This window comes from Lobosporangium transversale (genome assembly GCF_002105155.1).
Source record: "Lobosporangium transversale strain NRRL 3116 chromosome Unknown BCR41scaffold_16, whole genome shotgun sequence".
In the NCBI taxonomy this organism is placed as follows: Eukaryota; Fungi; Mortierellomycota; class Mortierellomycetes; order Mortierellales; family Mortierellaceae; genus Lobosporangium; species Lobosporangium transversale.
In genome coordinates, this window is record NW_019028994.1 from 146,648 (window position 1) to 160,693 (window position 14,046).

Genomic DNA, 14,046 nt, shown 5'->3' on the forward strand with positions numbered 1-14,046 from the left:
ACATTGATCGCAGGCCTTTTGTGTTCTAGAAAATGAATTAGACCGATGGTATGGAGTGATGGTAGGCAATATTAACTTCCTAACCTGTGAATGCATCGGACAGATCCCCAATGAACGAAATGTTTGCGGATATCCGGTCAATCACGATTACATGTAGTTTTCTTCTAAGGACTACAGTTGACCCCAAAATGCTTTCCACTTTGGCATATGAATCAGTAGAGCAAAAGAAGCAAGAAGCGGGAAGGCGTAAAGGATAGTCATGTCAATAATACTTTTCAACCATTGCTGTGGTGTGTTTAGGCTGTGTGCCAGAGAGTTCAGATTTTTATTATTGTTTCCCGCGCAATATGGACGTTCATTTTATTTTTATTATTTTATTGCATTGCCTGTTTGGACTTTGCCAAATCGACTGGCTTACACAACGATCTTGATAACCTTGTGGTGCTCTGCTGTCTCTTTGATTTTATTTCGGTTTTGCATTTGCTTGATCTCTCCTGTTGATCGCATGCAAATATAAGGTCATTCATTCTCTCTTCTAGGTGAATTGACTTTTTTGTAGGTAAAGAATAGCAATGCTCATTGTTGTCGTCTTTATATTTTATTTTTATTTTTATTCATCTTTTTTTTTTTTTTTACTCCAAACTGATCAACCAAGTAAGAGAAAAAATATTTATTTACAAGAAAAACGTATCTTCCATGACAGTGGGCAATGGAAGGATCAACAATAAAGATCATGTCCTTGAAACGAAAAGGAGCAATACTAAAAAGTATCTTTCTCTACTCTCCACTCCTTCCTCATCTTTTGCTCACCATATGATCCATATGATCCATATGATCAGAGGCAACCGAACATTGTCATCCCCATCAACAACAAGTCCTTTATTCCTCTAGGGTATTTATCTAACATCAGTGTTCCTTCTTTGACCGCATCCTTTTATATATATATATCTATCCATTGCTTTCTTTGAATGGTCTTCAATGATGGGTCTTTGGCCTATTCAGAAAGAAAAACAAAAAAAAAAAAAAAACGTTGGGGACGATATTGGATTGACGAGTGCCAGACTCAATACGGGTATGGGTTCGTCATGAAAGGAGCCTGGAAATGACTACAGATGATCAAAAGGATTTGTGTAGCCAAAGTAGAACTGTCTTTCTTCAACCGATAATAGAAAGTGGGGGAGTGAAGAGTGAGAATGAATGCATGGCGTGAATACGTTGTCGCTGGTGATCGACCAATGATTCCTTTCATCATGTCCACCCTTATCCCTGACCATCTTTGATGGAAATGCATTAATACATTGATGGCTAGATGAGCTATCTCTGAGGAGTCCCTCTGTATCATCTACGAAGCAAAGCAGTGTCAAGGATGATGATGATGGTGATGGGTATAGCATCAGCAAAAACGCTCAAGGAACACAGCAACAACATCATAAAGTGTTTTCCTTGTCTTGCTTCTTTGAAAAGCGACGCAAATTCGCACTGGCTCGTACACACTTTTTCCGAAGAAGGAAGTCAATCAGCTCCACCATCGTCCTTTTCCTTTTTTTTTTTTTTTTTTTTTTTTTTTCTGTTTTCTAATTCCTATTCTAATTGCCATTGCTCCCTCAATTACTACAGCTCCATCTCCCCTTTTACTTCTTTGGATCTTCCTTTTAGCGATTGTCTGCCACAACGAACGTGTTATTTTTACTTTATATTTCTGTGTATTCGACTATAAGATCTTTTGCCATAGCCGCGCACATACCCTTTTACACCAGCGTATCCGTAGGCCATCTTCCTAAGCGCCCCATCTTTATCTTTTTTATAATATTTATTTCTTTCCTTCTTCTTGTTCAACTTCTTCATTCTCCTCTACTCTTCACCGCTAATACAGTGTCTTGTTATTTCTTGTTTGTTGCTCTTTTCACTTTTCGCTGCTCAGTACAAGTGTGCTCTCTCCTTATCATCTCTCGCAGCATTTCCAGGCTGCAACGCTGAGCCGTACTCCGACAAAGTCCTCTCGCAATACCTGGCAACATCAATACTAATATCGCCGCCAAGGCGATTACTGCAAACCCATCCACACCAAAAAAAGGTATCTCTTGTGACAACCAACTACACTTCAACCTGACAGATATTCACGACGAGGCAGCATTGCCTCCACAAGCCCTTCGGGGAAGCCAACAAGCCATTATCGAGGCCATCAACAACAGACGTCGCGCTGAACGATCTCATGAGATGATTGCGCTTGCTAGAGGGTCACTTGCCACAGGCAGTGGTAACCATCATAACCCTTCTTCTTCAACTAAGCATTCTTCTGCATGGATGAGTCCATCTCGCCTATCTTCACAGCAAAACAATCGCTCTCTTGGTGCAGGTAAAAAAAAAAAAAAAAAAAAATATATAGAAAAAGGCTTCAAATTTAGCCAAGCAATATAGCAAAGTGAATCACATCTGCCCCAAGACATCCTAGACATCGCTGATCACTTTTTGTCTTCCTGTTATCTGCAATGAATAGTGCGCCAAGATGGTCAGCCTATAGCCATACCGTTAAGCATAGATTCAGTATCATCTGGTCTCAAGATTCGTATCCCTAGAGATTTGCCTAACTTGCCAGAAGCCTTCCGCAAGAGGGGAGCTGTTCGTTCCCAGTCATCCACAACAGCATCAACAAGCACCGGATCAGGAACACAACCTGGAATCAAGCGCAGCCATAGTACTATGGTACAAGAAGACCACCCGGAATCTAATGATTACGTTTCCTATGGTAATCCAAAATTTGACAATGTACATGTAAATAAAACGGCGGATGATGAAAAAAAAAAAAAAAAAAAAAAAAAAAAACCAATACTCAATAACAATTATCATTATCATTATTATTTTTAACTGTCATAATCTTAGCTGTACAAGGTGAAGGTCCCAGGATCAAGATTGTTAGAAGACATCCACCAGCACCAGGATCCATCTATGTGTCACCACATCTTGCTGGTGCAAAGAATTTGGCCATCCGCACCGTCCGAAACCCTACTTCAACATCTGCCTCAACCATTAATAATGCCTCCACATCATTGCTATCAGCACCTTCATCGGCTTCAGCTCCCATTCTACCTCCTTCAGTTCAAAAGCATCGCAATCACTCTAAATCAAAGTCAAACTCACCGAGCTCCACACCAGCTCGCATCCCCTCACCGGCTGCTGGCGTTTCAGAGACGACTATTGTATTACCAATATCATCACCTGCGGCTGAATCTTCAAGGAGCGCACAAACAACTGCTGGCTCACGATCAGTAGATGGGGTTCTGCAAATGGCCACTGCGGGCAGTGGCACACCAAACAATTCGGCATCAGCAGCAGCCAAGGATGAACAGAATTTGTCCTCATCAATATCCTCAACGATTCTGGACTCTGAATTTGATGCTCTAAAACCTATTGAGCTTGTGCGCGTGGGCATGGCCATCTTGGGCCTGTTGACCAGCAACACATTCTGTAAGAGCTTTATCAATAAGGTGCCGACCACACTAACTAACTACCATTTGACGATCAAGAAGCCTATGGATTTGACAACAATCGAGCACAAGCTGTACAAAACCCTGGCCCTTGCTGGAGCGGAGTCGGGTACATTTTCCAATACGCTAATTAAATCGGCTGAATGGCTTAGCTCGGGGGTCACAGAAGGATATGCGACCCTACAGGACTTTGAACGCGATCTGAGGAGGATCTCTCAGAATGCCACATATTACAATTCACCAACTCATATCATCTACAAAGATGCACAGGAGTTTCAAAACTTATTCACCAACCTATTAACTAGTTATCGTCAAGGGTAAGATCCAATATTTTAGAAACATAAGGTTCTTGTTAAAGTTTATTTGTCCTTAAGAATGCACTATCGCTATAACTGTAGTTGCTAAAAGCGAGCTTGCTTGATGGGAATAGGAAACTTATTTTGAATATTGCACTACCACAAGAAGCATATAGACCGGAAATTATATCAATATCGGAACCAGGGTTCGTAAAGAGTCGACACTTATGCTGGACGCGATGAGTATAAGACTTGTTTCTTGGGTATCAATGACTTATTTTTTTTATTTTTTATTTTTTTACTTTGAATTCAATAGTCCGCTTTATCTCTTCCGAGCTCATACCTTGCGAGAGATGGAGCGTAAAATGACTGATATTTCGACCGATCTCTACGCGAGCTTTCATCAGCCTATTTTCGACATTTGTGCAGAGCAAATTGGCCAGCTCTCTCCTGAAAAACCTCGCTTTGTTAGGATGTACATCAATAAGAATAGGAGTATTTTAGCGAAAAGTCGAGACGAGCGATTTGCCAGGATAGCCATCATCAGTGACCTTCAAGTGGGAAAACCTTACACTGTCTCCAACCCTACACCAGATAGTCCTAGCAACGCCAACTCATCTATTAGCGCCAAACCAGGTACTGGATCAAACGGTGCTGGTAATGCAGGAACGAGCATGGTGCATATGACGGCCAAAATCCTGATTGGCAAACCAATTGGTGATCGACATGACATGGTCACCGTTGGCGATTTGGACTGTCCTAACGCATGGATTACAGTTGCCTGTGTCAGAGCGTTGGAAATCGATATTGAAGTCCCCGCCAAGTTTGACAAAATCCTCGCAAAGATGCGGCATGAGGTTGTTGCGTACTCTTCGGACGCAAAGATAGGACTAGAACACCAACGGTCTTTTGCTGACGCCTTAGGGTTGCTTTTACCTTCATCTGCTAAAGGTAGTTCGATCGGACAACGGTCTTCCATTCCTGGCACGAGCCCTGCTCTTAGCAGCACAGCTACTGCACCCCAAACTATACCTCTGCCCTCATCCAATGGACTTGGACTCGGGATTAGTGTCGCTGCTCCACATCCTACGCCCACACCTGCCCCAACTATAACAACACGCGCCTCGGCATTAGGGGGCACGCTTGCCCAGAAAAACACTGCAAACGATCAAAAGACCGAGAGATTCGTTAAACACAAGTGGGTGGATCTTCATGACCAGGGACCTGACGGCCAATATCTAGTCAAACTACGGATACCCAGCCTGCAGAAGGCATCCCATCGTCCAACACCAGTCTCAGCGGTGACCTCTGTCACAGCAGCTCCACCATTGCATCCCATTGCAGACTCGACACCTTCCACGTCGCTCTTGCCCACCCGCGTCAATGTTCTGTCAAGTCAGGTGCCCGCCACTCCTTTTTCTGGAGCTTCCGAAAGAGAATCCTTATCTGCTCCTGATCGTATTATGCTAAAGGAGCAGATCACAAAGCGAGGATACAAGATGCTTCAAGACCTGAAGGCTACTGCCAATGAAAAGAATGTTCCTTATGTCCGTTGGAGCGCCATTGAGCCGACACTGACCATTGACTCTGCGCATGGACTGTTCAAACGGATCTATCACGTTCGTGGTGAAGAAGGTCTTGTGGTTCAAAATTTTAAAGAGATGGATGCAGAGTCGTTTGAGCAGAGGGTACGAGAAGTCGCATGTCTGCTCAAGCTACGAGATTTGGAGGGCGTTGGACAAATTCAGTCAATCATTGATGATGAGGATGATCGGCTCGTTGGACTTTCAATGACAAAGTATGAGTACACTCTCAAGCAATACGCAACCAATGCACGTCGTCACCCCACCCCATACCAAAAACTGTGTCTTATTCAGGAGATGGTCTCAGCCATGTGCGCTATCCATCAGGCTGGTTTAGCGCATCGGGATCTGAGCGAAGTCAATATCATGGTGAATGAAGACCCTAATAACTTGCTAGAGGACGGTTCCCCTCGACCTCATGTAAAAGTGATTGACTTTGGAAAATCTGTCTTTGTGGATCGGGATGAAGTCCAGCGTTGGAGTATGCAAGAACATATCCCAGAAGATGAATTGGCACTGCTTCCCTTTGTGGTCCTTCCTCCAGACCATGGCTATAAACTGTATAGATCTATCTTGACGCTTCCCCGAACTAAGAATGATCACACGCCGTTACCTCCTGTAGACCCTAGGTCCGAGGACGTGTACTCACTAGGCGTATTGATATGGAGGACATTCAGTGGCAAGTCACCGTGGAATGGTGCGATTGAAGATGATCTAAAGACGATTCGTTATTTGGTGTCGACTGACTCTCAAATCAAGTTTCAGCTGGAGCGAGAGATTACAGGGCCCGTCTCCCGTGAATTGTTGCTACGCTGTCTGACAGCCCAAGCCGATACTCGATACACGACGCAACAGCTCAAAGAATGGCTGGATCAGCCCAGTGTTGCTGCAGAATTACTAAAGGAATTTGAGGCGCTGGGAGGTGGCCGCAAGAAGCTAAAGAAGAATTTGGATTAACAGAGAGAATCGTTCGCCCGCATCAGATTTTGGGGAGGCTCATATTTCATGGACCATGCCTCTCCCAAGTACCCACCTATTGTTTTACCCTTAACTCTATACTTTCCGTTATTGTATTCTTTTTATTTCCTGTCTGTTATATTTATTTTTTAACCTTGTTTACTTCTGGCATTTTAATCGATCATACATGTACTCTCCAAACATTATTCCACTTATCATCTTTTTTTTTTTTTTTTTTTTTTTTTTTTACAAAAAGGAAAAGAATCATAACATCATTATTGATATCAACATTACTATTAATAAAAAGCCTTCGTGTTTATTGTATATTAGAGGACACTGAAATATAAAAGTAAAAAAAAAAAAAATAGCAAGTAGTAATAGGTTTAATTTCGTTTCGCATTAACATAAAATGGATGTAAAGACACTGATGACGATCAGGATGGTCGCTAATGAAGTGGAGACCTTTTGGATAGGGGCAGCGGACGACCCTGATCCCGATCCCCCCCTGGCTCCGGTGTGGACGCCTGCAACTACCCCGGTTTTAGGCTTACTGCTGTCTGAACTGCCGCCACGTCCACCACCACTACGTCCACCACCACCACGGCCACCACTGCTACCCTTTCTTTTGATGAGCGGATGTGTCTGGACGACTACTGACGGGAGGATATTAGGGGTCTTGGATAGTACGTCCTTGCTGTTGCTACCGTCCTTTTTGTCGTTGTCCTTGAGGTCTAAAAAATCAGATAATATCGTGTCAATGTCCTCGTGCTGGTGAAGCTCCTTGTTCTGGCTGTGGATCGCTTGTTGAGGTGCAGAAGCTAGGACGGAATTTGGATCCGAGATCTTGAAGGCAGGGATATCAACTGAGTTCTTGGGGCTGCTTAAATTTTTGTGAGCGTCTAAAAGGTGTTTTCTATTGTCCACAGGAGATGCATTGGCAAAAGTAGAGGCGAAAGTGACGGAGAGGAGAGCGATACAGGCAAGTGTGATTGTAGACCTGATTGATATTGTTTTTTTAGTTGTCATGATGCTGATGCTGGTGGTGCTGATAGTAGAAAAAGAAGGTGAAGAAAGTAAAGAAGAAGAAGAAGAAGTAGTAGTGATGATGGGAGGACGAGAAGGCATGGTATGAGGAAGTGACGAGACTGTGGACCAAGTTGAAGGATAAGGGACGACGGCCGTGTTTTTGAGCGTAGCTTTTTTTTTTTTTTTTTTTTTTTTGATGAGTGACTTTGCAAAATGGACCCCTTGTAAGGAATTTGTGGTAAAAGACTTTTTGTTTGCTTGCTCGTTTGTTGTTTGTTTGTGGATAAGCAACAAGTGATGGGGTGCGTAAGGAGAAGAGAGGGACCACGTGTACGTGAACGCGTTTTGTGACTAGAGCCCTCTTTGAATAAGAGACGAACGACGGGAAGGAAAAAAAAAAATAAGAGTCGAAAAATAAAGACGTGATTTTTTACTAGTGTTATAGTTGTTAGTTGAAGAAAGTAGAAAAGTAGGGGAGAAGAAAATAGAGAAAAAAAAAAGGGTGGGGAGCCTGAAGGTATTTATTCAATTCTTTATGGCAATAAGGTTCATCCACATGTCAAAAGATGCTTCTACTTCTCTTGACGTGCTGACTATGTCAGTCCTTCTTTACAGAGCACATGTACATGTACAGAGGGTAAATGACCGTCGTAACAACGAACAGTAGTTGTGGTGTTGAGCATGCCGCCGTCCAGAATTTCTTTTTTTTCTTTTTTCTTTTTTTTTGTACACCATTTGCCCATTTGCCCAACTGAGAGCAATGTACTGTACCAATGACACCGCCACTGGTACACAAGCACCTCTGAAATAAATTTTTTACCAGTCCTTCCTTGATGCGCCGTGAAAAAAAAAAAAAAAAAAAAAAATCCTAGCGAAGGAAAAATATAGAAAATGGGAAGATTATATGGGCAGACCGAAAGTGAGGAAAGAGAATGAAAAAGGGGGGAAAGGGGGAAAGGAGGAAAGGAATGGATATAGCCCTAAATTCTAATGCATTCTTATCGAATGACTATCACCATAATTGACAACCACACATCTACGCGAGATGATGTGGTGGCAAAGATCTCCCATTTTACGTCATCTCTTCTTTTCGCTCTCTTTCTTACAAAAACCACTATGATACCCAGGATATGTTTATGAACCTAGCCTAGAACCCTAGAGATTGATTAATATGATTTATACGTGACGCGTCTTTTATGCAACCACGGGCTAGATAACACTTTATCTTTAAAAAAAAAAAAAAAAAAAAAACTCTGTGTTCGACAGCGTACCATACGAGGCATATCAGTGCATGAGGGCCACTATATCCTCATAGTCGAGATAAAAATGGCCCTCCGTATCCTCAAACTCTTACATTCTTGAGGAAAGATGGAAACGGAAAAAAAAACACTGATTGTTGCATGTATTCCATCATATCAAGTAAACAAACAAAACGCCGTAGTAATTAATGTAACCATAAATATCGACCGCATACTGAGACATCAAATTTCTTTGTTACAGCATTTGAAAAGCATCGAGGAAGGCAGGTTTTTTCCTTGGAATAAGCAGACAAGCCCAGCTAGTAAGGAGTTGACCCAGAGAGTCTCAATATAAGATGAGCGAAAAACAAAATGAGATTGAAGCAGTTTGGTACTGGTTTACCAGCACTAGTACTATTAAAAAGATTGTAAATCGTTCATTTTGGAGCTCCTTCGCGCAGCAGGCGCAGTGTTGTTGACACAGACATCATAGAGCATTTTTTGTGATTTGTAATTCGTGTAACAGTGGCTGCGATGATCGGTGTGCACATTGTAAACTTTATTCCTCGACTTTTGCGCAGTATAGACCCTATTGTTTATCTTCAAGTGAGGAATAGAACCAAAAACGAATAATATGCTTGGTGCTAGGGCCTGATGTCAACTGATAGATGTTCCCCTTTTGACCCCTGTTCCTACTCTCTATTGTCCTCTCTGCCACAAGGGAAATGATACTCCCGTCATCCTAGCCTTGTTATCATGTGTAATTGTACATGTGGCAAATGTCGATTTTATTTTATCTTTTTTTTTCATATCTTCCTGAACTTCCTCTATTGATCTAACTTTGGTTACTAATACCCTAATACCGATATCTATTATGCCCTACTAAGCGCTTTAGGTCTTTGCAGTCTTTCATTTGTGTGTACGACTTACGCAGCAATAGTGATGCAAAGGCGTGATGAACCGGGGTCACCATAAAGAATCCATGCCATGAATTGTTGTCGCACGTCTCTTTGGATTTGGCTATACAACCCTCCGTTCATGGCATGTGCCCTTATATGGCAGGTATACGGCCGTATCGGGCCTTAACGCTTAAGATTGAGGACTGTTAACGATTATGTCTGCAGCGGATGCAGCCAGACATCTTTGTGGTTGATTCTTGTGATTATAGTGGCGTTTATAGCTATTATTTTTGTAGGGTGTTTGACCCTTTTCAAGACAAGATCTATTGCGTTTATAATTGCTCTATGGTTTCAACTTTAGGTACATCCTTTGATCTTGATGAAATATACCGGGTAATCTGATAGGCAAGATTTTTTGGAGGGAAGGGGAAGTCTGGAGGCCATACTGGCATGAATTGACGTATTGGCGCCATGTATTAAGGAGCTGGGTTAACTTTTATTTCTTTTAATAGCATATAGCCGTATAATCATTATACCAGTTGAGAAGATGCCAGTTAGGAAAGAAAATACTATACCAGAAAAGAACTCTTGTCAGACGTGAGTGCTACAGAGGTTCTAGGTTGAATGTAGTCAAAAAAAAAAAAAAAAAAAAAAAAAAAATCAAGGAGAAGAGGAGACAATCCAATCTGCTACAAAATGGTAAAAAGGGTTGTTTGGCATGGTCCATGATCAGAGCGTGATGCAAGTAAAATAACAAAGTTTTTTTGCACATGAGCAATTAATTTTTTGTAAAATAGCAATGTCTGATGAAGAGAAAGAGGAGAAGGAGACTCAATTGGGACAAAGGTCCAGGTCTATTCGTCTCCATTGGCAATCAAAGAGTTGACATGTTTGAGCGACAGGGGGTGCTGGATAATTGAATATCCTTGATGGGATGAGAGCAAAAATATATTAATAATAAATAACACGACTGCTTCTTTTTTCATTGAAACCAACGGCAATGGGTTTTCTTCAGACCCGCAACAACGTACATAAACATGGATATGAACATGAACATGCACAGACAAGTGCACAGTGTGGTGAAGCAGAGACAGGCACGGTTAGCGAAGCAGCATAAAACGATAATAGTAGTTTGATACAATTAGCAACAGGGGCAAGTGGGGGGAGTGATGGTGGATGTGAAATGCGTATGTACGAAGTATTTGTTTGCATGTGTGTAGGATGGACATGTGTGTATCACTTGTCTTTCCTTTTTCGTTTTCCGTGGTAACAAAAAAATAATTTTTAAATTATCCTGTAATTGTAATGACATTGAACACCCGCGACCTCTGATCACCTCACTCTGATCACCCTCTCTCTCTTTAAATCACTTTCTTCTCTCTATCTCTTTCTCTCTTCCTCTCTTCCCTTCTTCTCTTCCTCACCTTCTTTATCTTCTTTCAACTCTTTTATCACCATCTCTCATTTACAAAATCAAAGAACAAAAAAACAACATGCAGACCGCCGACTCGTCTACAATTGCCTCTTCAGCATCTGTACACTCAAAACATCCCTTCAAGGAACCCAAGCAGATCGAGGCCCTCAAAAACTTCCGAGCTTTGCTCGGCCCTGACAATGTCAACTTTGATGACGCTGTGAGTTTCATTTCATTTCACCTTTTTTTTTTTTCATTCTCATTCTTTTTCATTTCATTCATACAAAATTTGGAAAAAAAAAAAAAAACGCGCATGGCCGACGTGTTCAGTTTCTACAACCCATTAGATTCTGATCTATCGTTCTCTTTACTACTATTATTATTTAATTAGGAATTGATGCGATTCCTTGTGGCAAGGGGTTTTGATATTGTAAGTATTCTTCCAAGATAATTGATAGTATCATTGACGCAATGACGAGAAAAGTGAAGGAGACACTCGAACTTTATGCATCTAAAAAAGAGCGCGGATAATGAAAAAAAAATAAATTGCAAAAAATAAAACGATGACATCGATGGACATCGTTTTATTATTATCCGGCTCTTTTTTTATTTGTTTTTTTATTTGTTCGACTCGACCCAGATAAAACTGTAATCAAGAACGTTTATCACCAAGCAGTGTCAGTATTCGCCCAAGTAATAGTATATAACACATACAACAACACAAAGAATGAGGGGAACTGGGGAAGGGGAAGGAAGACAGGGATCAATGGACAAAAAAATATAAAAATGGCGGAATGTAACCGAAATTAGGATGCAATACAGAAAGGGATAGACCGAAAATAACCACAGATCTATCTGTCTGTGATATTTAACTCATTGCATCCCTGGTTTGTCGTTTTTTTTGTCCTTTACTCTTTCCGCAAACCTCCTCACCTCTTTTTTTTTTTTTTTTTTTTCTTTTGCAACATAGAACGGTGCAAAAGCTCAGTTGTTTGCTTCCTTGGAATGGCGAAAGACAAATAAGGTGGATGAGCTCCCCATCCCAGGACCTAACAATCATAACGGAGTCATGTACGCTGTTCGTGGTTGGCATTCAGTTCCCGATGCCAACGTTGAAGCTGGTCAACCTAATGTTCCAGAGCACGCTGTCCGTCTTCAAAGATATATGGGAGGCAGTTGTCTTCATAAATGGGACAAGACTGGACGACCCATCTATATTGAGCGCATGGTAAGAAAGATAACAGAGATTAACAATCGAAACTAGATTCTCTAAACATGGCTGGGTTTGACTGCGCATTGCTCTGAACTGAACGACAAATAATCGATTTAATTCATTCGAAAGCACAGCGAGCATATTGAACTGAATGCTCTTTTTTTCTTCTTCTTCTCTTCTCCTCTCCTTGATTAGGGTCAACACAATGTCAAAGGTTTGGCCAAGAATGTTACAACTGCCGAATTAACAGACTATCACATTCGTTGCTGTGAATTCGTCCACAATACTATTATGCCAGAGTGTGAAGAGCGCTTTGGGACAGATGACAAAGCCATTGACAAGGAAACCGTTATTTTCGACTGTACTGGCATGGGATTCCACCGTAAGTGAAAAAAGCATGGTTACTTTATGGTTTTTTTTTTTTTTTTTTTTTTTTTCTTTTGTATCGACATAATTTCATTGATTACTGACCATTTTAATTTGTTCAAAAACGTTTAGAATTGCATATGGAGGGCTTAAACATGCTGAGATCATTGACCGACATGGATCAGAAAGCATACCCCGAACGTCTTGGGAAGCTTTTCATTGTTAACAGTCCCATGGTCTTTGTCAAAGTATACTCTATGATCAAGAAGTGGCTTGATCCTGGTGGTAAGTCCACATGTTGAAGGTCTTAAAAAATGATCGCATGTGATAGATGTGCATTATTTTTTAGTATTGACCTAATTGCTCCATTTCTTTCTTTCTTTCTTTCTTTTTTTTTTTTTTTTTTTTTTTGTTTAATAGTCATCCAAAAGATTCATATTCTGGGCAAGGACTACAAAAAAGTATTGTTGGAACATATTGATGAAGAAAATTTGCCTGATTTCCTTGGTGGAACTTGCACCTGCAGCCATATGCCTGGCGGATGTGTACCCTCCGAGATCTTGAAAAACATCAAGCCTGTTGAAAAGTCATCCCCTACAAATAACAATGACCTCCTTGCCGTACCTTCCTATGTACGCCCTCGATCCTCGTCCATATCATCTGCAAATTCAATCATGGACATTGTGATGCCTGGTAAACCCAAGGATGGCTTTTATCAGATGGTGTCGACTATTCCTTCTGGAAATACATGTGAATATGAGATCGTAGTTGCTGATGAGGAAGTAGAACAGCAACCAGAGGTGATTATCAAATTCCGTAGTAAAGGAGTACGTGCTGCCTGCGATGGATTTCACTTCACAGTAGTGCGGTTCATGTTTGGTGAACAGGCAGATAGTGGTACTATGTAAGTTTCTTTGGCTTGATTGTTCTTTTATATATATACATGTATTTAACTATTAATATTGTCCTGTCAAATAATCGATATTTTTAATATTCATCTATATTCTAACTCTCCGTTCCGTCGCCACATTTCCCTTCTGAAATACAATAGTGTTGTCCCTACAAAGTTCTACCCGCTTACAGAGTGCCCTGATAGTGGAGAGGGGATCGAAGTCAAGTTCAGAGCAAAGGATGCAGGATTGTATGTCATGTCATGGAAGCCTGAGAGTTCTCGAGGTCTAGTTCAAATGGAGTATGGCGTCACAATCGATGGTATCCTTGGAGAGCAAGGATCTGATTCGCCTTGAACAAAGCGAATGGAATTCCTCCAGGGTGGCTGCCTTTGAAGAAACAGCTTAATGTAATATTTTTCCCTTCACTAAAGCTAAGATTAGTAGGTAGAATGCATCAATGTAAATCACAAAAAAGATGTAAAAAAAATTAAGAGCATAACAGAAATAACCAGCTTATTAAGAATGGAGACTTCAACGTTTTATTATGTTGTGTTTTGATCCGATGGATACAAGTGTAGAAGTTGACATGGAGACAGAATAACACTACTGCGCAGTTACCAGGTCTTTCTGGGCGAAATGTTGTGAACTCAGATTAAGCAGTTTCGATAATTTCTTA

The 14,046-nt window shown here is 41.2% G+C and overlaps 3 protein-coding genes across 3 annotated transcripts; 2 read left to right on the plus strand and 1 right to left on the minus strand.

The window, feature by feature from the left end:
- Positions 1-5,571: 5,571 nt before the first annotated feature.
- On the plus strand, positions 5,572-6,282 carry BCR41DRAFT_279948 (kinase-like domain-containing protein; the record flags this gene model as incomplete). Its single annotated transcript, XM_022020221.1, has 1 exon — positions 5,572-6,282. A coding segment is annotated over one exon (711 nt), but the record flags the coding sequence as incomplete, so codon positions are not given.
- Positions 6,283-6,720: 438 nt separating this feature from the next.
- Positions 6,721-7,446, minus strand: BCR41DRAFT_395724 (hypothetical protein; the record flags this gene model as incomplete). Its single annotated transcript, XM_022028750.1, has 1 exon — positions 6,721-7,446. The coding sequence occupies one exon, from the start codon at positions 7,444-7,446 to the stop codon at positions 6,721-6,723; it is 726 nt and encodes a 241-aa protein (XP_021881830.1).
- Positions 7,447-10,833: 3,387 nt separating this feature from the next.
- BCR41DRAFT_352511 (CRAL-TRIO domain-containing protein) lies at positions 10,834-13,898 on the plus strand. Its single transcript, XM_022023963.1, has 7 exons — positions 10,834-11,118; positions 11,290-11,328; positions 11,869-12,126; positions 12,307-12,493; positions 12,610-12,762; positions 12,898-13,381; positions 13,529-13,898. Exons 1-7 carry the CDS (start codon positions 10,978-10,980, stop codon positions 13,722-13,724), a joined length of 1,458 nt encoding a protein of 485 aa, XP_021881831.1. The 5' UTR covers positions 10,834-10,977; the 3' UTR covers positions 13,725-13,898.
- Positions 13,899-14,046: the final 148 nt, after the last annotated feature.

Bases quoted from the DNA above. Each gene is read 5' to 3' on its own strand.
- BCR41DRAFT_352511 (XM_022023963.1), top strand. From the start codon at position 10,978: ATGCAGACCGCCGACTCGTCTACAATTGCCTCTTCAGCATCTGTACAC. The intron at 12,127-12,306 runs GTAAGAAAGATA...CTCCTTGATTAG, and splicing joins CCATCTATATTGAGCGCATG to GGTCAACACAATGTCAAAGG. The intron at 12,494-12,609 runs GTAAGTGAAAAA...AAAAACGTTTAG, and splicing joins TACTGGCATGGGATTCCACC to AATTGCATATGGAGGGCTTA.